Source organism: Eschscholzia californica, unplaced genomic scaffold (assembly GCF_041429995.1).
Source record: "Eschscholzia californica isolate CP2 unplaced genomic scaffold, dmEscCali1.0.p SCAF_1, whole genome shotgun sequence".
Classification (NCBI taxonomy): Eukaryota; Viridiplantae; Streptophyta; class Magnoliopsida; order Ranunculales; family Papaveraceae; genus Eschscholzia; species Eschscholzia californica.
The window spans coordinates 31639978-31665209 of NW_028238198.1; the positions used below are offsets into that span (position 1 = coordinate 31639978).

At 36.6% G+C, this 25232-nt stretch overlaps 1 protein-coding gene across 1 annotated transcript; it reads left to right on the forward strand.

The window, feature by feature from the left end:
- The first annotated feature begins 14132 nt into the window (after positions 1-14132).
- On the forward strand, positions 14133-17633 carry LOC147566087 (putative L-type lectin-domain containing receptor kinase S.5). Its single transcript, XM_086652563.1, has 2 exons — positions 14133-15844; positions 16339-17633. The coding sequence occupies exons 1-2, from the start codon at positions 14593-14595 to the stop codon at positions 17157-17159; spliced, it is 2073 nt and encodes a 690-aa protein (XP_086508689.1). The 5' UTR covers positions 14133-14592; the 3' UTR covers positions 17160-17633.
- The last annotated feature ends 7599 nt before the right edge of the window (positions 17634-25232 follow it).

Genomic DNA, 25232 nt, shown 5'->3' on the forward strand with positions numbered 1-25232 from the left:
ATGTAAACTATCGGATAGTTTTGGACTTTTTGGTTGGGAACTTTTTAGCAAATTGGCAAGTTGTAAGGTGAGGTCATTACCCGAGTTATCTTCATTTGACATGGTGACTCGGTAATGACTGGTTGTGGTTTGGGTAGATGATAAGCAGATTAAAAACCATGCTCGGATACCATGTTATCAAGAGAGAATTAAGAAAAGAAAATTGTATTGAAAGGAAATTGTATTGATTGATTTATTTTACAAGGGAATAATAACCTCTATTTATGCTATTGTACAATGGATCTATATAAAGGAGGCAAGTTGTCACTGGTTGTAATTCTTGGATGAAAGGAAACCATATATTTGGTAAAGGAAACCATATATTTGATTCCTTAAATATGATGAGGATAAGAGACAATCTTGGTGATCCATATTCTTTCTTTATTTCAACAGTATGGAGATTTTTTTATCTGTTATCATATTTACCTACCCTAAATTTGTGAAGGAATTTTTTTCTTAAAATGTAGTGTACAGTACTGGACATTAGATTATGTATTATACATAACAAAATTTCTTATACTTTCTATTAGAAAAGTGTAAGAAATTTGAAATGTGAATAGATAATAACCAAAATGTCCAGTACATAACAAAATAACCAAAATTTTCATTCAAAATGACTCTTGTGGTACCACATCGAGACTAACAATAAAAACCACAACACACTCATTCTGGTTCTGGTGTGTTGTCCAAATAAAATAGGAGTATCTAGGGGCGGAACCAAAATTTTTAGCTAGCCGGGGTAGGTTTAAATATGATGGATTAAAGAAAAATAAAAAATAAAAAAAATTTATTCTAGAGTCTATTGTAGAAGCTGGTAAAATTTAGAGGTCATTTTTGTGAGTTATTCATGTTACGAGGGTAAATCGAGAATTAGTTCTCAAGAAGGAACGTCTTTAATAATTCAAGAGAGCAAAAAAAAAAAGTGCTTGTAATGGGAGTTGAACTCCTATAGATTTGTTATATCGATACGCATAGCAAATGACACCTCCAGTCTTCAACCATATCCAACACAAAGGAAATCTCCTTCCAAATCCATTTACCCTTATCTGTAAATAAATGTATTAGTTTCCATTATTTATAATTAGATTTCCTATTTCTTGTTTATTCAATTATGTTAAGTTCTCCTTTGTAAAGCTATAAATACATGAAAACTCTATAAATAAATTTGAACCCTTGATTTTCAATATTTCAGTGTGCAAGAGTTATTATTATTTTACCGCTATTAATTTCACATGGTATCAGAGCATAGGGATTTTCCCAAACTTTCAACGTTATTTAGAATTATTATCGTCATTCTTAAGCGTTCTTATCTACACTCAAAGGTCAATCTAACTATTTTTATCGTTATCAACTTTTCTTTTCTTGTTCCTTTCAGAGCCGTGGCTGAGGGGGGCGGGCAAGGCATCCGCCCTGGGCCCCCCACCACCAAGAGGCCCACTTTGTCCGAGGGTTATTAAGTAACATATAGATTGCAGCATAGTAAGTAACGTTAAAGCCCTGTTAGCCTTCTTGGTCTAAATTGTGAGCTTCCAAACTAATGACTCGGGTTCAAATCCCATTCCCCTCATTTTTCTGTTCATTTTTTTCTTTTCTAAAACTGAGATGTTAATTGCTAAATGAATCCTTATTTCTGCTCACTTATACGTTTTCTTAACAATTTTGTTATTTTGGGTGCATTTTTTCATTTTTTGTGGTGTTTTTAAGAAATAGGAATCTAAGTGTTTTGTACAAAAATCCCGACAATACGTAAATAGGTATGTGACAATCATGATGCAAAAGAAACCATATCAAAACAATTTTGCCCAGGGCCCTCAAATTGTCAGCCACGGCTCTGGTTCCTTTTTGGGTTTAGATTAAGATTAATTATATTCCACTACATCTAATTTGACCGATCAAGTGAGATATAGATTATTTTTTTCTCACTAAACCACACCTGAACATGGTTTAATTCAAACAGCTTGGTTCTGTTTCGTCATTTTATATAGGCAACCCTTTTAATTGGACACGGTCGAACCCAATTAGACCTCTTAAAGGCACAGACAAACAACCTCATATTACTAGAGTTTGATTTTCTACTCAACCCGGTATTCCCTGTGTTTTGTGTTTACGGCTAGTTCCCTAACTAGGGGTGGGAATCGGGCGGGTTCGGACGGGCTCGGGCACCTATGAGCCGGATTCGGGCGGATCGGGCACGGATAAGGCGAGCCCACGATTGGTAGTCGGGCGGATCGGGCCGGACCAAACTCTCACTATAGGAGCCCGTAGCCCGTCCGAGCCCGGCCGCCCGAGCGGGTTCCAACGGGCTCGGGCCGGAAGGGCTCGGGTTTTTGTTAATTAAAAAAATATTTTAAAAAAATATTTGTTTAATAAAAAAACACATAATTATGCTTTTAATTAAAATAAGTCTATTACATCACATCTTTATAAAACCCTAAATCATCATAGGGTTTAAATGAACATCACTAAACAAAATTACAGCAAAACAGTAAACCATCTCAAATGTTTGGTTTAATCAAACATGAACATGTAAAGAAAATAGCAAAATTACTGCAAAACCTAGATCAAAGAAAATAATAAACAAAATTACTAAGGGTTTTTGGACCTTTTTCAACAAAACTACATATCATCATCATCATTATTAAAAATACAACAATCATCATCATCATTATTAAAAAATACAACCATCTCAACAGATCTATTAGACTATTATACAACCTTAAAAAATAAAAATAAAAAACTAACTACATGAAGTAGAAGCAGATCTATTAGACTATTATACAACCTTAAAACGAAGGAGATTAGAGAGAAAACATAAAGAGACATAGAAAGATTCATAGAAAGCAAGGTACTTTCGTCATTCATCTACCTATACCGTCTTCTTTTATCCCTTGAGAACTCTTTTCCATCATTTAGACGCTGCTTCTTTGTTCTCTCTAGTGTTCTTCATATCTCTCTCTAGAATACCTTCTCCATCTCCCTCTTCATGTAGAATCCTCTCCCCCTCTCTCTCTCTCTTAAACTTTTAGAAACCCTAGGCATTATGAAAATAAGTCTTTTAAGTGGTATATATAACCTAACTCTAAATCTAATGGGAACAGAGGGTCTCAGCCGTTAGATCATAAGGCCCCCAAATATGACGGACTCTCAGGCGGGTTTATCGGGCGGGTTTATCGGGCCGGACGCCGGTCTGAGGGCTCTGCCCGTGTCCCGACTGCTAGAGCCCGTCTAAACGGGTCGGGTAAGCCCGCCTCAGATTTTTCCGGTTTTTGGATCTTTGCGGATCGGGCGGTTAGGGCCGGATCTCGGGTTTTCGGACCGTATTCCCATCCCTATCCCTAACTATCTACGGCCTGAGTTATACCAGAGATTGATTCACTCACAGCCCGAGCTCATCTCCTTGCCAAAGCTTCTTCTCTGGTTGCCTCACACTATTGGTTTAGGATGTTTATTTTTCACTACAACATAACTCTGTCACAAATAATAACCCTAAACACACTTTGTCACAATCTCAGCTGTTGGCAACTTCGAAACCTTTTTGCATTTGTGACGTGTATTTGTTGTTCCAGATACACCTACACTGACGGTGACAATTATTTTTACCCAGTTCACTAGTGACTTTTACTTCATTTTTAGTTACCATCATTTATCTAGTTGATTTCTTCTTTTTTTACTTCAAAATTATATTTTTGACTTTCCTTTATCGGACAATGAATCTCTTGTCGACTATACTCACGACATCAATTATGTTGTTATTTTTCGTGTCAAATTTGTTCATATTCTTTCAGACAATGCATCATTTGTCGATATTTTCCATGACAACATCATTGTGGTTATTACTTATCCTCCAATCTATTGGCATTCTGACAATGATTTTCTTGTCGACTTTCTCCACATTTGACATTCTTTCGACAATGACTTACTTGTCGACTTTACCGGCAATGTTACTTGAGTTGTCACTTCTTCAACCTATTTCCCATACTTACTTTTTCAATATGTTTTCGATGATGCATTTCCTAACAAACATAACTAACACATCACAAGTTTTCTTCGATTTTGACTTTTTCGGTTTTAGTACCTGCAATTTCCTTTTTAGATACACTCCTATATTCATTGCGGTGCATTGGACTTTCTTTAGCAGACTCTTACAAATTATTCTCTCGAGTTTTTCAAATAATTTTTGTCAACCCATGATTTCTATTCCTTCTCCTTCATTGAGATCGATTCTTTTTCCTAGTATAAATACTGGTGACCCTAGCCCTACGGCTACGACACTTTTCTCGGGAACTATTCTTTCCACCCACTCTACTTCGTGGTTTATTGATAGTGGAGCTTCAAACCACGTATATTTTTCTTTACACCATTTCAGTTCTTATGAAGTTGTTCCTCCATCGGTTTATGTTTAAATTCCCGATGGAAACACATTTTTGGTTAAACATATCAGTAAAGTAGTTTTTTATGACTCTTTACACATCGAAAAAGTTTATCATATTCCAAATTTCAAATTTAGTTTGATTTCTGTACGACAGTTATGTAAATCTTTACATTGTCTTGCGACTTTCTCACCTTCTCAGTGTGTCTTTACAGACGCCTTGACAACTCGTCTGCTTGGACAAGCCGATGAGGTTGGCGATCTATACGTTTTAAACCATAAATCTTCAGCACTTACTCTCCATAAGGCACTTGACCTTTGGCACAGACGATTGGGGCATCCTAGTTTGGATTGTTTAAAACACTTATCTCAGCGTTTTGATTTTAATCGCTTTGACTATTCGCATGACTGCACAATTTGTCTTATGGCCAAGCAATCTAAATTGTCTTTTCATAAGAGTACTTCTGTTAGTATATTTCCTTTCTAATTAGTTAATGCTGACATTTGGATACCTTTTCATGTTCCTTCGCTCACAAATAAGCGATACTTTCTCACCTTAGTTGATGACTATTCCAGATATATTTGGACATTTTTTATGCAATCCAAGTCTGAGACTAAGAAATATTTAGAATATATTTTCAATTTCACAATTAAACAATATCAAAAGACTATTAAGTCCATTCTTTTGATTCGGCAACCAACTCTACTGCCTATTAAGACTTTTCGTTCCGACAATGGAACTGAATTTCTCACTAAGGACTTACAGTCTTGGTTTTAGTCGAATGGTATTATCCACCAACGCAGTTGCGTTAATACTCCAGAACAAAATGGGGTTGTTGAACGCAAACATAGACACTTGCTGGATGTCGCTCATTCCTTGCGATTTCAAATTAATCTCCCCCTCAGTTTTTGGAGTGAGTGTTTAAAAATGACAACTTAATTAATCAGATGCCAACTCCAATTTTATCACTTAGGTCACCTTATGACGTTTTATGTAATACTCGACCAGACTACTCGACCCTCCGTATTGTCGGGTGTCTGTGCTTTACTCATAATGTCAAAGCTACGACCAAATTTGATATGCGAGCTAAACTATGAATCTTTATCCGGTACCCTTATGGAAAGAAGGGTTAACCATTTATGACCTAGAGACTAAAACCCTATATGACTCTCGAAATGTTACTTTTTTTCTAAAACAAATTTCCTTTTGAGTCGGTTACTGACGTTTCATCTGACTCGCACATTTTTACTCATTTGAATATTTTGGATGACCCTGTCCCTTCTCCCGACACTTTCCAGTCCCTATCGCGACACAATATTTTCCCACCTCCACCTTTGGTCGAGTCTTCGCCCTCGCCTTCGGTTGATTTCTCCCGTTTGCCTTTTATTGAGTCAGCGCCTCCTATTTCGGTTGGGCCTCTGACTCCCTCTGATTCCAGCGAGGATTTAACTTCACCATCTCCTGTAGAGGTGCCTATAGCTTCTTCTGATAATGCATCTTCTCTAGATTTTTCTGCTTCCGCTTCTCCTCGGTCTTCTATCATTAGTGACACTACACCACTTCACTCTCCCGCCGAGGAATCTAATAATCCTACACAACTCATTCGTGCTAGGAATTTGCCTGCTTATTTGGCTAACTATATCCTTTCTTGTTCTGAAACGACATCTTCGCACACTCCTTATCCACTGGTCAACTATATCAATTTCGACCGTATTAGTCCTTCTCATAAGGCTTTTCTCACTTCCGTCATCACCACGAAAAAACCCAAATCTTTAAAATCATCTCTGCTTTTCTAGAATGGCGTGGGGTGATGACTAAAAATATTTCATCCCTCGAGACTAATAATACTAGGTCTCTGACTTCCTTGCCGCCTGACAAGAATCCCATTGATTGTGAGTGGGTTTACAAAATTAATTATCGTTCAGATGGATCCATCGAACGTTATAAGGCACGCCTCGTCACCGAAGGGTATACCCAAATTGTGTTGGGAATTACATGTATCTAATACATATCCTAATCATGTTACTAGTGTTGTAAGCGGAATCTCAATCATCATATGATTAACACTATGTTGTCCAGGATCTATACATGAACTAATCTATGAACTAGAAGAAAGAAGAATACCTTTATGCGTTTTCTCACGAACTAAATTCCGACCAGTATTCGGAAGATAAAGAGCTTCAAGTGTAGTTCCTCTATTTGAGACACTGAATGTATAACTTGAACTCCCGACTTCAGTCAGTTAGGACCTTCTTGAAGGTTGAGATGAAGAACTCATTCTTCTAGACTTGATAGAGAAAATGGGAAGCTTTTCTCTAAACTCCTCTCTCTTCAATAGTTGTGTAAAGCGAGTGATTTCCTTCTGAGAAATTTCCACATATTTTCTGAACTCTAAACTAGTCCTTATATAGGCATTACCTTAGTAGAGTTCTACTCAAATAAGGAATCCTAAAAGTCCCTCAGAAAAGATAAGCATAAGAATTTAAATCTAACTGGGATTCTCTAATTAGGACTAAACCCCAATGGGCTTGTTTTGGTCGACCCACACCCCACATATGGTCGGCTAGGGCTCTCTCCCAATAAGGGAGTCCCTTATTGGCACAAAAAGTGGGTTTTTGCCTTTTTGGGGCTTCCCTTTCGAGCCTGATTTTTTTCTATCTTTTAAGTATTATCAGACTGGATCATATCCATCTATATACTAGTTCCCATCAGTCTATTCTCACTGTTCAACTTACCACTCTTATGTTTAACTCGTTGTAGGATCCGGTCTGTGTTAGTCGCGAATAACCGAAGTGATCCGACAATCGTAGGCGACTTCTAGCTAAGCATTACAACTCCTAATTGAACCGGATTGATTGATCTTCCAAATAAGGTCATAATTATCCTATAAGCCAAATCATACGCATTGCCATCTTGGTCGAAGGACACTCCTTAGGAAGGTTATACCTTCAGACCTTTAGGATATATTTCTATCAGGAAGGTCATACCTTCAGACTTAGAATATATCTCCTTCAGGTTGAAGGTGTCGACTATCATAATACTTTTGCTCCAGTTACTAGATTGGTAACTGCTGATGTAAAAAAAAATGGCCTTCTATTATATCAGCATGAAATCGGGACTTGATGCATGACAGCGTCCGTTATGATTGAATATTCTGTTATGTTGAATGAGATTCTTGTCTCATGCTCCTTGCTCCTGGATCCATCTCCTGATTCCTAGGGGAAAACTTGCAAAGGGTTCGAGAACCGCTCCGACGCTGAAGACAGTTAGGTTGCTCTTTGAAGTAAAAGATTGAATATTGATTGAACCTTTTGGGGGCGAGTATAGGAACTCTGTGTAAGGGGTGATCTCTCTGGTTGAGAGATCGTTTTAAAGCTTGTCTTCACTTGTCAGAACATGTCCTGTGAAAGATGATGGGGGGCTCTTTTTATAGGTTGAAGTAGGCCGACTGTGATTAGACGGTCTAGATGGTGCGATTGTGATCCACTGTTTAGGGAAGTTTTCTACTGTTCGTTGTTAGGGGTTTTCTTGTAGTTATCTCGTATCTAGGATAAATAGAAGTTCCTAAGTTCAAGGATCCTCCGTAGATATCCTGCCAAGGTGATAGATCTTCTAGGAGATGTTTCCTCCTTTGAGACTCTTGAAGTCTAAGCTTGCTTAAACACTTAAGATCTTCAACCAACTGGGATCTTTTAAGGAGATTTCGTGATTGAGTCGGTAAACTATTGGCGCGCTTTTGCCTCCGCAGTTTAGGGTGTGAGGCCACAGCCTAGTTTACGTGGACCCCCCCTCATTATTTTAGAGATTCCAAGACTGATCTGTTCGTGTCGTAGGCAAAACAGGGTAATACCTCTTAGTTGGTCCTGGCCGACCTTCCAGTTAGGGGTGTAGGTGGCGGAGCGTTGATGGTTTAGTTGTTCTGCTGCCTTAAGTCGGGTTGACCTGTTGGACTTCAGGTCTATTATTGACTTCTTGACCATTCCTCCATGTTTTAGCAGCAAAGGTGACACTAGAGTTTGTCGCTTGAACAAATCATTAGGTGGTTTGAAACAAGCTTCTAGGCAGTGGTTTGCTAAATTTTCATCTGACTTAAAAGTGGAAGGTTTTTCTCAATCTTCGTCAGGCCATTCTTTTTTCAGTTATTTTAATGGTCCGACTGCTATCTATACTATTTTCTATGTAGATGACATCATCATTACAGGCAATGACAACAAGGAAATTGACTCCCTTCGACAACGTCTCGAGAAATGATTTTCTCTTAAAAATCTCAGATGACTTCAATATTTTTTAGGCCTAGAAGTATCTAGGTCCCCTAAGGGTATTTTCCTCTATCAACGGAAATATACTTTACACATTATCCATTATTTTTGGACTTCTCGGAGCCAAACCGAGTTTATTTCCTATGGAATAACACTTGAAATTATTACCTACAGATGGTACACCTTTGGACGATCTCACTTCTTTCCGGCGTCTAATTGGTCGACTTCTCTATGTCACTGTAATGAGGCTTGATATCGTCTTTTCAGTGAATTATTTAAATCAGTTTCTGCAGCATCCCCGTTCAACACATATGGATGTTGCAACTCGAGTCTAAGATATTTGAAGGGGACCCTCGATCATGGGATACTCCTTTCATCTTTTAGCTCTTTGACACTTTTGGGTTTTGCTGACTCTGATTGGGCCAACTGCCCCATTACACGTCGTTCCACCACCGGCTACTTCACAATGCTTGGTGCGGGTCCGTTGTCTTCGAAATCTAAGAAACAACCGACCGTCTCCCGATCATCTGTTGAGGCAGAATATCGTGCTCTTGTTTTTCTTACTACTGAGCTCCAATGGTTGAAATACCTATTTCAGGACCTTCAGATTTCCATTCCAGAACCTTTTCAGGTTTTCTGTGACAACAAAGTGGCTATGCATATCGCTGTTAATCTAGTTTTTCACAAACGAACAAAGCACATCGAACTCGATTACCACTTTGTTCGTGAGAAACTTGAAAGTGGTCTTATGTAGATGTCTCATGTTTGCTCTGTCGATCAGGTCGCCGATGTTTTCACAACGTACCTTGGTTCCGACCAATTCCACCGGTTAACTTCCAAGTTAGGATTGACTAAGATTTCTTCCCCAGCTCCATCTTGCGGGGGGGGGGGGGGGGGGGCGGGGGGGCGCAGGGGGGGGTAATGAAGTAATATTTGAGGTGCGCATAGCAAATAGCACCTTCAGGCATCAACCGTATCCAGCACAAAGGAAATCTCCTTCCAAATCCATTTACCCTTCTTTGTAAATAAATATATTAGTTTCCATTATTTGTAATTAGATTTCCTAGTTCTTGTTTATTCAATTATAAATGTTAAGTTCTCCCTTTGTAAAGCTATAAATACATGAACACTCTGTCAATAAATTTGAACCTTTGATTCTCAATATTTCAGTGTGCAAGAGTTATTATTATTTTGGCGCTATTATTTTCACAGGAAGTTTTACAGGTGTCTCCCCTAACTGTTGTTGGCACCCATGCACACTTTTGGCTTGGTAAATCTAGTTTGACTGTATTAAGTTACAGTCGTTCCAAATCAGTGGTCTCGAATCGAATTGTGTTACAAAATTATACTCAAAGTCCACCGAAATCATTTCCAAAGCTTTGAGTTGAAATTGGCGGATTCAGACTGAATTTTGTAAGGGGGGGGGGGGGGGGGGGTAATGAAGTAATATTTGAGGTGCGCATAGCAAATAGCACCTTCAGGCATCAACAGTATCCAGCACAAAGGAAATCTCCTTCCAAATCCATTTACCCTTCTTTGTAAATAAATATATTAGTTTCCATTATTTGTAATTAGATTTCCTAGTTCTTGTTTATTCAATTATAAATGTTAAGTTCTCCCTTTGTAAAGCTATAAATACATGAACACTCTGTCAATAAATTTGAACCTTTGATTCTCATTTCAGTGTGCAAGAGTTATTATTATTTTGGCGCTATTATTTTCACAGGAAGTTTTACAGGTGTCTCCCATAACTGTTGTTGGCACCCATGCACACTTTTGGCTTGGTAAATCTAGTTTGACTGTATTAAGTTACAGTCGTTCCAAATCAGTGGTCTCGAACCGAATTTTGTTACAAAATTATACTCAAAGTCCACCGAAATCATTTCCAAAGCTTTGAGTTGAAATTGGCGGATTCAGACTGAATTTTGTTACAAAATTCGGCTCAAGATCTCCGAATTCAACACATAGTCGGTGTCCTTGATGTAAATGTGTTGGCAGAAATAACATTGAAGCAAGGAGTTTGGATCATTATCAAAAAGAAGCTCCAGACAAGAGTCTTCAAACTTCTAACTAGACGAACGTCTCTTAGGTTGATGAAAGATCCATACACAAGTAGTCGCATGTAAGTCTTTCAGTAACTTAATTGGATGCAATGAAGTAATAAATATTTGGACTCCTATTGTGTTCAACCAGTGGGAGTTGTAGCTTCCACAGGGTTAATTTCGATTAACTCGTAAATTTAACTTTACTGTTGAGCGGTATACCGTTACATAGATAGACACCATATTTTATAGAAGTTTCGCGGCTGGAAGTTGGGTTTCTTTCTATTTTTTGAATCTCTGTTTTACTATGGATATCCAATTCCCATGAATGCTAACTTGTGATTACTGCTAATCACCACCACTAACAGAACATGAATTTTGAGCTTTGGAGTTAGTTTAGGGCGGCTAACAGGTCAGAAACCATTAGATATGAAAATCCACCATTCTTATACTCTTATAGATCTGTATGGAATAATTTCAATGCTTACTTAGCTCTGTTGATGATTTTTGAAGTTTGGGCTGATTTCTTTGTTCAAGTTTCTAGTGGTAATTTCCTTGTCAAGTTCAGTCTAGATGAAGGGAAACATGTATATCTTTCTATAGGCCGGAGAGATCAAAATAGTTTGGTGGCCGGATTGTGTGTAGTAGGATTGTGAGTAACACTTTGACCTGGTCATAGTGAATTATGACCAAATCAAAGTCAGATGTGAGTGTATTAATATTGTAAAAAATGGTGAGTGAATAACTTTCCAACCACATCTCCATTTGGGCTTTACTGAAAGATGAAACTTTCCATGAAACTCTCCTTGAAAGTTGAAACTTAGCATTTGGTCACCTTCTTGTTCTTGTTGATCTTTATTGGTACATGTCCCTCCTTTTCTTATATATTTCCATTGAAAGGACATTTCTGTATTCTTGTTGCATTGTACCCCTTATTTTTAGGGAAATGCTAAATGTACAAAGAATCTTTGACAAGATTCTTGACAAAATGCTAAGTAAACGGTCCCGATCAAAGTCAAACTTTGAAAGATTTAGATCAACTTTTGTATTTTAGTGAAAATGAGTCATTAAGTCAAGAATTTTGTCAAAAACTTTGTACATGTAGCACTCCCGTTTTAGTTTAATGACTTTTGGGGGGGAAGAAAACCATTCAAAAATGGCGCTGAGTCCGTTGACTTTAAACAAAAGAATTGACTTATTTAATTTGCAAGTTTTACTTACAAAAGTCAGCTAAAATATTAGAAATAGGTCCAAAAAACTAATAAATTTTCACTGAAACCCTTGTTTTCCAATCAATATATAAGATGGAATTCTGACCACCACAGTCTTATTTATCTTAATAAAAATAAGTCAGCAACATAATGTAAACCTTATATAAAAGACGTTTTGTAACCCTTATAAGAGGAAATTTCAAAGTCAAGACCTACCCAAATTCAAATTATGGAGTTCAATATTAAAATCACCATCTCTAATTTTCATTATTATTATTGATAACTTATTCTATTTTTATTTTGTCAATTTTATTCGATAGCCAACCCAATTATTATTATTGATAAGTCATATGAACAAAAATTTAAATTTATGAACTTAATGGCATTCAACTAATTTCTCAGTCGATATTCTTAAACACATTGGGGAATTGATCATTAAAGTCCAACTTAAGTAATATCTACATACGGAGTATTATATTACGGAAATATATATTACTCGGTGATCAACAAGCAACAATCTCATATTTGAACCTCTTTTTATCCACGCATTACCTAAACTTAATTTTTTTTTTTTACTTCGGTTATTAGAGTAGAAAGATCGAGGTGAATCGAGATTCATATACATCTAGTTAAGTTATGATGTTTAGGAACCTACACTCTATAAATATAAGATTGTTCTACGTATGTTATTCATCAATCTGGTCGATATAACTAATCAAATCCACAATTTACAATGTGGACAATATTTGAATGTGGGTGTCTTATGGTTTTACTGTGGATGTAGGCTGAAACTTACGGGTAAGATCATTCCACTAAACCACGCAAGTTTCGTGTTCTCCAGATTAATATACATCTCTGATTTATTACAAACGAAAAATCATATATGTAGGCTCCTCCAGTAAGTAATTTTTAGTGTATCCCTAGTAATTAACATAAATGGACTTTTATCTATATATATATGTATGTATGTATATATGTAATGATCTTAAGATCCATATTATGTCATAAAATATGCAATTATTTCTGATTTGTTAAATAATAGACGATTAATCTAAATCTTTTCCGGACTAATTTCAGTTATTCATAAAATGGTTAAGAAAAAGAATCATAATTGACTCAAGATCCATAATCATTTTTTATTAAAATATCCCTATGTAAAAATTTCGCGAACGATCATAATGCATTATGACAAAGTCTTATTTTGTTCTTCAACTCGAATACAAATTTACTATTCTTCCTAGAATATTTTTTTATTTCTCTTCATAATGCGTTTTGAACATAAATAATATGTTATTTAGGGTTTTTCTCTCTTTAGAAATCTTGTATTTTATAACACATTATAAACTATCATACTACCTAAATGTTTGTTTATATTACGTTATTTCTAGAACGTCATATTTCCGTGCATTATGTAAAAAAGATAGAGGGGCAACAACGCCATTTTCGTCAATTAGACCTCCGAATTATTTTTTTTTCTCGAGTTAAGATCTATCATCTATTTTCTGACCCGGAGTGAATTCATAGACCAACATAATTCTTTCTTGCCATATTTTTTCTTTCATGATTATAATGGATTACCATAATTATTAAAATCCATTATCTCACCACCTTGGCAGAATCTTCCTTGGTTAGCATCTTCTAAGAAAAGAACACTAAAATTAAAAAAAAATAAAAGTCTCTTTATTTTTGTTGAAAATAAAAAGGTCAATTTGGACGCCTTGAGGTATCCACGTCCGACGCCGGAAGGATGCCTCTATCCTTCATAATCCACTCTCCCGCGGTCCCGCCATGTATGTGGTTCAAGGGACCACAGAAACTAGGTTTTTCAATAAAAAGAAGAAAAAGTTGTTTTACAGCCATACAGTTGCCCACTTATTGTTTTTGGCGCCCCATCTTGGACAAAAATTATACAAGGCATATTACCCAAAGGCAAATTAACCAATGAATATTTCAATTCCCACCAACTTTTTTTTTTTTGATGAAAGAATTCCCCCCAACCAACTTTATTTAGAAAAGTATATTCTGCCCAAAATGGCAGCCATTGTGAACTGCCGGACTATCCTAACAGCTCTTGTATTGAAATACAACATTACAACCTATCTACCCATTTGAAATTGACATGAAAATAAATAAAAACTGATTGATTTGTATAATCATATCCACATGCCAATATGCCATATTGGGATATTTCGTTTGAAAATAATAGTTTCATTGCACATAATTATATTGATTATCTGAGAAATAATATGTACATTCCATACTTGAATTCATTTTATATTCTGATGTGGCATCTACTTGATCGTTTACTTTAATTATTATCTTTTGTTTGAAAATCTCTAAGATTCAAAACTAAAGAGTATAGATTGTGATATTTTAGTAAGACTCTAGAGATTGCATCATTTCTCTTTCATATCTAAGAAGAATGATGGGAAAAAATTTGAGAGAAAACCATAATATTTTTCTTTAAGTTTCTTAATTCAGAAACAAAGACTATTCGATTGTCTAGATTAGATATGACTTAAAATTCAAAGGAATGGAAGCATTTCTGCACCCTTGGATCAGTCAAACTTCTCGTCTCCATCTATATATGCTCTCTCACATAGACCATTTTAATTCTTTCTTTATTTTTCAGCTCTCTCGTTTTCCATTCTCTCATTCTCTCTCATGAGCCATGGAACAATCTTCAAACCTAGTCACTGCCTTACTTCTGGCCGCACTGCTATTTCCGGCATCAACAGCCCAAACCCTATTTAAATACTCCGGCGAAAACTTCAATCAATCTGATTATCAGTATTTTACCGTCCTCAAAGATACTACCATTAACGGTCAGGCGATTCAGTTAACTCCAGACTCAAGAAATGATGCTTTTAGTCTTGTCAATAAATCAGGCCGAGCTATCTTCAATCAAAAATTTAAAGTTTGGGAACAAAATCCCAAGTCTTCAAGTTCTGGTAATAACAAATCTGGGTCTGGGGATATCGTTATTTCATTCAACTCGACTTTTCTCATTAATGTTTTTCCAGCTTCTCGACCTCCCAGTAAAATCCCAGCTGAGGGTCTTTCTTTCATTATAGCACCAGATCTTGAAATACCTTCGGGTTCTGAAGGTGGGTTTCTCGGGTTAACGAATCGGGTCATTGATGGTAAAAGTTCCAACAAATTTGTTGCTATTGAATTGGATACTTTCAAACAGGATTACGACCCGAATGATAATCATATGGGTCTTAATATCAATAGTGTTAGATCCATCAAAACTGTCAATCTCACACAATATGGTATCATAATTGCCCCTGTTAAAGGTATTAATTATACTGTTTGGGTTGAATATGATGGAAAATTGAAGCTTTTACAAGTGTTTATGGTTCAAGAAGGTAGACCTAAACCCGTTAACCCGCTTCTAAATGAAACCTTAAATCTCAAGGATTATGTTAATCAGTATTCTTATATGGGTTTTACCGGTTCAACCGGTAATAATGCTCAGCTTAATTGTATACTGAAGTGGGATCTAACGGTAGACATTCTACCGGAGAAGAAGGATCGGACATGGTTGAAGATATTGTTGGGTGTTGGTATACCGGGAGTGGCATTATTGGTAGTTTTATTAAGTGGATTGTGGTATTATTGGTATAGATCAAGAGTAGTGGATGACCCGAAGATACTAGGAGCACTTAAAAGTTTACCAGGAACTCCAAGTGAGTTTTCGTTTAAAGAACTTAAAAAGGCGACAAATAATTTCGATGATAAAATGAAGCTTGGACAAGGTGGATTTGGTGTAGTTTATAAGGGCGTATTAGCCACCGAAAACAATAAGGAAGTGGCCGTGAAGAAATTCTCAAGAGACAAAATAAAAAGCAAAGAAGATTTTATATCAGAACTTACTATTATTAATCGTCTTCGCCACAAACATCTAGTCAAATTAGAAGGTTAGTCCTAAATTTTATTCTAATTGTTGTATATTGTTATTATTAGACCCTATATTTATCTAGTTGTTAAACTTTAGGCCCATGTGAATCATGCTTCTCAAAAGTATGAAGGATAAAGTAAAGTGAGTCTCATGGCCCCACCCCCTCTTGGTATTGAAAATCATGAAGACAATGTGGGTCCCTATTAACAAAGTAATAGATGAGACTTGAAACCCATTTTCCATGAAAAAAATCATATATTATATGTCAAGAAAGACTTCGCTTTACTGGATAATATCATATTTTTATATGCTATGAGATTAGTTGAATATACAGCGCGTGAGCTAGTTAAGTTTGTTTGTACTGATCCACCTAAGAGTTGGTGGTGAGATGACACTCTGCATCATCATATTTTTATAATGTCAATGCTGATAAAATTAACTTTATCCCGAAATTAGAAAAATATCTTTTTTTACTTTTAATAATTTTGAAAATAACCGTGCATATTAATTCAGGTTGGTGCCACAAAAATGGAAAGCTACTCTTGGTGTACGAGTTCATGCCAAACGGCAGTCTTGACGATCATCTATTTGATGACTCAAATAAAATCCTTAGTTGGGAGCACCGTTTCAAGATCAGTTTCGGTGTTGCATCTGCACTAAATTATCTTCACAACGAGTACGATCAGAAAGTAGTTCACCGTGATCTTAAAGCCAGTAACATAATGCTCGATTCTGATTTCAACGCACGTTTGGGTGATTTCGGTCTAGCACGAGCCATCGAAAATGAGAGGACCTCTTACGCTGAACTTGAAGGTGTCCCCGGCACCATAGGGTACATTGCACCGGAATGTTTCCATACGGGTAAAGCTACGAGAGAATCCGATGTATACGGGTTCGGGGCCGTTTTGCTTGAAGTGGTTTGTGGTGAACGTCCATGTGCCAAGATTTGTGGGTTTAATTGTTTGGTTGATTGGGTGTGGAAGTTATATCGTGAAGGTCATATCTTAGAGGCAGTTGATAAGAGACTTGAAGATGATTTTGTACATGAAGAAGCCCAAAAACTTTTGTTGCTAGGGCTTGCTTGTTCACACCCCATTGCAAGTGAACGGCCCAAAACCCAAGCTATTTTACAGATCATCTCGGGATCAGTGTCGCCGCCTTTTGTTCCTCCATTCAAGCCAGCTTTTGTATGGCCAAGTATGGAGCCTATGGAAGATAGTATGACAATCACGTCCGACGAGACACCAATGACTTCATCGTACTATGGTAGTTCTGGTTGGACTGATCGAAGTGAGAGTCGGGTAAGCCATGTAAAATTCAAAGACACTCCGTAAAGTAAGATCTCTAATAATGTAGCAATTACATCGATACTACACTTTCAGTATGGTTTTACTACGAGACTCCAACTGGACTGTCCAACAACTAACATTCTTTATTATTGTTTGTTCGAATAGAACAATAGCAACCCATCCAATTAGAACTTCATGAATCATGACCAATTTGTTGTGTCAATTGTCTTGTTGGTCAGTTTAGGTCTACCTTCGGGAACAAGAGAAGTTGATGTCTTATATATGATGGACATTTACTCGAATTGATTGTTCAATATCCCATGTCACGATTTATGTTTTTCTATGATTGTAACGATCTGGAACATCCATCTAGTAGGATGCAAAGGGTTGTATTATATCTATGTATACCCGAAAGCTCTTCGAAACTATATTATGTTTAGAATTTTTCATGTGAACTTTTTAACTTTGTGTAGTTTTGTACATTATATCTTAATTTATTCCGTTTAAAATAGTTATGCATACATGTTGGGCCTATTTCGTGCAATCTTCTCATCATTGTTCCAATTTTATCAGATGTTTGGAAGTAACAATTTTGTGCAATCTTGATATTCATACTATTAGGACCTGTAAGTGTCTAGTTCAACAAAAAAAAAAGGACCTGTAAGTGTCATTTACTGTGTGGTACTGTGGGTGGCAGTAGACTACGACCTATTTTTAATCAACCAAAATGCGTGCCTATAACGTTTCCTATATCCTGGCCTGGATTTTCAGGCCCAAATTGGGATATACCATTTTCAACAAGCTGCACTTCCTTTTTTTGTTAATTTAATAGTTATCTAAAGAGATACCTTTATTAACTAGCACAAATTTTGTCTGAATCATCATCCATTTATTCGTCGGAAGGAATACCTGTCTATATCTGTGTCAATGGCACCTCCACCTAACGTTTCTTGAAAACGAAGATTTTCTGTGCAATACCCAAATTTGTTAGAAGCAATGTATTTTTCACCTATGACTTGGTCAAAACAAGTTAACCAAGTATGGTTAAAAGCAATGTCAAAGATGGATTACATTGGTCGATGTTTCGGGAAAATAAGGATATTTTCCGGGGAAGACAGTTTTGGGTGGAAACAAAAAAAATTTTGTTTCTTCCAAACACTATCCACTTCTTATGTTTTGATATTGTTCTTCCACCATCCTCCTTCTCACCAACATCAACTCTGGCGGTCATTATTTCCGGCGACAACAACTCCAGACATCTATCTCCCTTTCTCTCTCTTCATCCCTCTCTTTTATCTTCTCTCTCTTTCCTCTCTCTTCTCTCTTTTTTTTTCATAGTTCCAACGAAGGGAACTCCCCTTCGCCGAAAACCCTCGTCTGGAAAATCAGACGAGTTGTCTGGTTCTACCAGGCGAAGCTCACCTGGATCTGGACACCAGATCCAGGCGAAACTCGTCTGGATCTGGAGTCTAGATCTAGACGACCTTCGTCTAGAAAACCGGACGAAGGGTTCCAGCGAAGGCGAAGGGACCATTCCCTTCGCCGGAACTTAGAGATAGAGAGTGTGTTAGAAGAGTGATACAGAGAAGAAAGAGACTGAGAAGAGAGAGTGACTGAGAAGGGAGAGTGACGCAGCGGAAAATTCCGGAAAGAATTAGAACTCCGTCTAAAACTTTTAAAACCTAAAAAATGCCTTTAGATCTCCGTCTTAAGACTTGTAGAACCAAAACTAATAAGATTAAACTAAAATACTGAATTTTATAGATCAACTTGCATCAATAAAACAACTCCTAGGTCCCCCTTATATAGACTTAGGGTTTCCTTAACCTAATCAAACTCAAATAACAATTTCTAATAAATAAAATACTAGTTTCCTAAACCTAATCAAATTCTAATAACAACTTCCAAATAAATAAAATATTATAATCTAAAACCTAAAAGGTTTCCTTAAAAATATAAAACTGCTTAAAATAAAAATTCTCTACGAACAAAAATATTATACTACTAAAATAACTAGATTTTAAGATATCCAAGATACTTGGAATATCTCATGAAAATCTCTCTGCATCAGAGAGAGAGAAGAGAGATAGAGAGAGAGGAGAGAGAGACGATCGGCGGTGGCTGGAGAGAGAGGGTCGGCCGGAGAAGAGAGATAGAAGAGAGATAAGGTGCGTTTGCTTTGAGTTTTTTTTTTGTTTTCCACCGTCTTCCCCGAAAAGTTTTTTGCTTTCCTCAAAGACACTCATAGATCCTAAAGCATATATAAAAAAGGCAGTCGATTTGAAGAAATTAAAAAAGAAAAGTGAAATTTTATAGGCAGCACCCAAATTTGTTGGAAGCAATGTATTTTCACGTATGACTTGTAGGCAGCACCCGAACTTGTTAGAAGCAATGTATTTTTCACCTATAACTTGGTCAAAACAAGTTAACCAAGTATGGTTAAAAGCAATGTCAAACTTGAGGGTATTTATCACTCACCTCTTATTTTATCTTCTTCTGGCAAAAGGTCACCGGTGGGTGATCACCAGTCGACGACTAACAATTTTTTTCTCTTCCTTCTTCTTCTTGCTTGCTTTTCTTCTTCTCTCTCTAGTTTCTCTCTCTATAACTCCTAGGCAAAGGGGTTTCCCTTCGCCGTAAAAACCAGACCTTCGTCTAGAGTCAGACCTCGGACAAAGGGTCGCCCTTGTGCCGGAAAGTTGAGAGTAGAAGGAGAAGGAGAGGAAGTAGGAAAGAGGAAAAAGGAGGATGAAGAAGAAGGAAAGAGGAAGAAGAAGAAAGTATTTTTTTATTTAGGTCGTCAGCGACGACTTAATGCATTAAGTGCGTTGTTAGGTCAAACATTAGTTGGGGCGTTGCCTTCTCTATATACATTGCATTTAACCATTTTAGGAATTGCCTTTAGCAAGTTTGCCTTCAACAAATTTGAGCATTGCCTATAAAACCTCCAAAAAGGAAATTCGAGAGTATGATGAATTCGAGTGGAAAATCTGTTTCTTTTTTTTTCCAAGCCTTCACCGCCACTTTTTCTTTTCATATTGGCAAAGGTCACCATCATTCTCGAGACCCTTCTAAAAGAATTATGATATTCTTCTTCTCGTCTCACCACCACTGGCCGATCACGACCTCCGATTCTCTCTCTCCCATCACTCTCTGTATAATTTGCCTTTCCTTTTTCCATTGATTTTTTCTATCACTCACTATTACTCTCTCCCTCTATCTGTCTCTCTTTATTCCAGCGAAGGGGTCGCCCCTTCGCCGGAATAGAGAAAGAGAGAGGGTGGTGATGGCAAGAGTTTGGGAGAAATCAAAAAAAAAAATTCTACTAAAATATTGTACCTATAAACATTTTTTTTCCCCAAAACGTAAACAATTAAAATAATCCAAAATTCTCTTAACTAAAAAAGTTTTAAGATAACCCAAAACAAATTGAATGCATCGTGATCGTCCCATAAAGGCAAATGCATTTGTAATCATATCTTTTTCCCAATAAGCAAAACTAAAAAGAAAAAGGGTCATTTCTCAAATAACCCCCAATTTTGTGACCAGCTTCCTGTCTAGCCCCCAACTTTATCAATAATTCCCATATAGCTCCCTTTTTCAGTTACCGTTAACTCTCAGTTAACCAGTCATCATTTCTCTCTCCTCCATCTCACCACCTCTCTCTGCCACCTCATGTATTCGCCACCTCATCGTCTTCACCGGCGAAGGTCGCCGGCCAGCTACCTTCAAACATAAAAAAAAAAAAAAAAAAAAAAAATCCTATCTTCTCTCTCTCTCTACAAAACGATACAATTTTTTTTCTTCTCCTCTCTCTCTAGATCAGATCTAGAGAGAGTGGAGACCCCATTAGAGATCCGAACAGACCTTCAAGGGTCTGTTCCAGCCCTCCATTGGAAGTCCGAACAGACCCATTGAAGGTCTACTCGGATCTTCAATGGGGTCTCCACTCTCACTCTAGATCTGATCTAGAGAGAGAGGACAAGAAACAAAAAATTGACCTTTTTTTTGTGTTTGAAGGTCGTCGGCCGGAGACTGGCCGGTGACCTTCACCGGTGAAGACGATGAGGTGGCGAATACATGAGGTGACAGAGAGAGGTGGTGAGATGGAAGAGAGATAAATGATGACTGGTTAACGGAGAGTTAACGGTAACTGATGAAGGGGGTCATATGGAATTATTGATAAAGTAGGGGGCTAGGCAGGAAGCTGGTCACAAAGTTGGGGGCTATTTGAGAAATAACCCAAAGAAAATTAGTTAGGGAAAAGATAAGAAGAATGTTTTGGGGATTAATCATGCCAGAGGATTTGGTTTCCCTAACCAACCAGAGGACTAATCTTTGGACAACGTTTTCCGGTGTCCATTTCGCTGTTGAGTAATTAAGCTGCCATTACTTTAGATTCCATGGTATTCCTTTTTATAATATTATATCCTCTTGCACTTCGCAGTAAACAATACAATTCAGATAAGGTATAATCGTATTTCGTTCTAAACAGATGAAGGATGTTTAACTTCATGACCCCCATCTTTGTTGAGGCCACCTGCAAATCTGTAACAAACTCTTACTTCCGGCTATCCTTAGTTGGCGTTATTATAGAACAGTCGCTACAAAATTTCATACCACCGCGGACAACATAAAGCCGTCAGTATTAGAAAAATGTTGCTAATAAAAAAGATTGTCGACGGAAAAACGTCGTCGGCAATTCGTTGCCCATAAAGCAGTTGGGTCGACAGGAGGCAACTGGAAAAATATCACAGTTGATGGCGTCACCGAAAAACGCCGTCGACGGCAGGGCCGAGCCCACACAGGGTTCGTGGGGGCACGTGCCCCCACGACCCTAATGTTGCTCGTTTTTTGTTATACTGCTCTTGCCACTATATTAGATATTTATATTTCAATCTCTTATACAAAATCTTTCTTAGCTCAAGCGGTAAAACGCTAGTGCTATATTGTTGAGGTCTTGAGATTGACCCCTATTCACAACACCTTTTTTTTCTAGAAACTTTACTGTTTATATTGGTCGAAAGTATTGTTTGGTTTAAGTCTTTAAGATGACTACTTCAAAATTCTTTATTAATTGAGCTAATTCAATTTTGACCTCCTGACCAACTTAATAAAATGAGTCGTAGAGATGTTGAGTTTTCTGAATAACCCTCTTAATTTTAATTTCGTCTGATTTTTCTTTGACTTATATTTTTTATTAAAAAATTGTTATCTTGCACGTTTGTCATAGTAAACATGTTATTGGAAATAAAAGTTTATCTTCATCTCTTTCTTCTATTACGATCGCTTCCTCTTCATCATCTCCACCATCGTTTTCTTAATCTTCACCACTATCTCTTCATCACCTCTTTTGTTTTTTATTTTGATAATTTTGGGATTCTAGTCGGGAGAAAGACCCCAAATCATATTCATGAGAAAATTAGAGATTAGATTTATGGTTGTACATCAATGGAATATCTAAACTACAAATAAATTTTGTGGAATTTGCTTTTTCGTTCTAGCATCATCGTATACTATGGAGTTCTTTCGTTAACTATAACAAAAAGAGCCGCCACTCATAAAAATTTCTGGTCTCGCAACTGGTTGACGGTGATCTTTCCATTTTATAGAGAAAAGTTTTTGTCCGTTGCAATTCATCCTATTACTGAAAGATTTCTTTTTACTAAATCAAGGGCAATAGGTTGTCTGCCGTTTTGAAACGGTTTCTCCATCACAGAACATACTACTGCCAACAGTATACGTGCCGATCACCCATGTCTACTGAGGCGGTTTAAAGAAGTTGAAAAAATGTGCATTTAATTAATGATGAAGATTGCAAAACATGAATTATGCACGTCAACACTTGGTTGTCCAAGTGTATGAAAGCGTTCACATATATTCCAAAAATTTAGAGGTCCCATGCTCGATTCCATAGAAAATGGAAACCATAGTTATTGAATTTTAGTTATTAAAGGTATAAATAATAAATTTGTTGAGCTTTAGGCCTCTTTCATTTGTAGTTTAAATTCGACGGTAGCGTGTTTATTACATTTTGATGATATATCAATGTCACGTAATAATTAACTTAGAAAGTAATTCCATTTCAGGAAAAAAAAAATAAAAGAAAAAAAAGAACAGAAAAAAAGAAACAAAATTTATGTACAAAAAGGATTTACCCCACTCAAAAATGATTTGTGGCGCTTACAATTATGTTGTTGTGTTGTCACAATTGATACACAGTATAAAAGTGATTTTGGGGGCTTATAAGCATTTACCCACCAAAAGAAATACAATGAACAAGCCCAAAAAAGTCCAAAAGACAAAAAAGAAACGAAACGAAATTTGTGATCTACAATTGAGATAAATAGACCCAAACATCAAAAATCAAAATATGCATGAAACTTACACAGAAAGAACCGACAAATCATTACTTTGGGAAAAAAGATCAACTAAATTTAGTTTAAAAATTTATGTACAACATTCAAAACTTTTAAGGTTACTTTCCAAATGACCTTCTAGTTTATGACCAACTTCCCGCTTAGCTCCGTAGTTTATCGAAATATTTAAATGACTCTCTTTTATCGTTAATGTCAAAAGAGCGTTAACTTTATATTTTGTTCTCTTAAAATTATCCTCCATTTAATTATTTGACATACTCAATTCTCTCTTTTTTTTCCTCTCTCTCTCTCTACAACCCCTATTTCAGACTGTTGGAAGACCGGAAAAAAAATATTAAGTCAGATTCATTTCATCAACAAAAACAACAACATGAACACCATCATCCAAGTAGAACTCTTCTTGAAATAATTTTAACTATCCTTCTTTCTCCAAAAATATTTTGGAGCAAGAGACTTTTAGAAAAAAAAAAAGGATGAGAGAGAGAGTTTTTAGAGAAGAGAGAGAGAGAGAGAGAGTTTTTAGAGAGAGAGAGAGAGAGTGAGATAATTGAATATGTCAGAGAATTAAATGAAATATAATTTTGGGAGAGAAAAATATAAAGTAACAGTCTTTTTTTATGTTAATGGCAAAAATGAGTCATATTTTCGATAAACTAGAGGATTAAGCGGTAAACTGGTCATAAACTAGCGAGTCATTTAGAAAATAACCCAATTCTTAAAGACCACTCAAAAATAATTTTCGGGTATCGCCTCGAATATCTGCATTCTTTCATGGGTGTTTTTGAGACTTTGCCAGATTCTACCTTTTTTGCGGCAGTGAGACATCCTCATAACCCAAAATCGCCAAGAACATAAAATAAAATGGGAAGCCCATTTCTCTTGAGGGCATTGTTTCAATTATGTTTGGTTTCTTTTGAGTTCCCTAAAACTTTAGTGTTAGTGAGATGCTGGAGCAAAGGGGCACTGAAGTTGGGTCAGACTCCTCCCACCTCCACTCAAATACTCCATAATAATACTATAGAGAAAGAGAAGTTCTAGATGGTTCCCTATTGCAAAAGGGGCTGTCCTCTGATCATGAACTCCCACAAATTTGGTTTATGGACGTCTCACTTGTTGGATAAGTCCATATTAATTTTATTATCTACAAGGCCCGAGGGCCGACATAATTGTATACGTTACACTTGTTGGAGCTTTCTCGAGAAGCGTATAATCTTTGATGGTCCTATAATGTATCAAAATCAATGGTGGAAAGCGGTGGAAAGTGGAACCCTAGTGTTACTTTCAGATTCAACTTTAATTTAAAGTGGGAAATATAATGACAGGTGGATCCGTTAGATGACACGAAAGGTGGTCCATAGTGATTTGAAACAACATCCACGTCAACACATTTCGTACGTCATTTGGAAACATAAGACTTTGACAGATTGTTACACCCAAAGGCGGCTAATTTATTAAGTTAATAAGAAACGTACGTTTTAACGGAACTCTTAACGTCCGTTATAGTCGTCAAAGTAGGTAAGATGGAATCTTTATTATCGGTTTATTTAGGTAAACCGTTAATAGTCTCTTTTTCTATTTCTACTTATTATTATGCTCTAAATGAATGAATAAAGATATTGGTTTGTTTAGTCAAGAATGAATTTCAATTATTTGGGAAAAATATAATTTTATTTAGATGAAAATTTCCTTAGAAACTTATATTATATAAACATAAGTAATGGAAGGTGACTTTTCTTCG

Excerpts from the sequence above, each read along its gene's own strand:
- LOC147566087 (XM_086652563.1), top strand. The coding sequence starts at position 14,593 with ATGGAACAATCTTCAAACCTAGTCACTGCCTTACTTCTGGCCGCACTG. Across the intron at positions 15,845-16,338 it reads ACATCTAGTCAAATTAGAAG|GTTGGTGCCACAAAAATGGA; the intron begins GTTAGTCCTAAA and ends ATATTAATTCAG.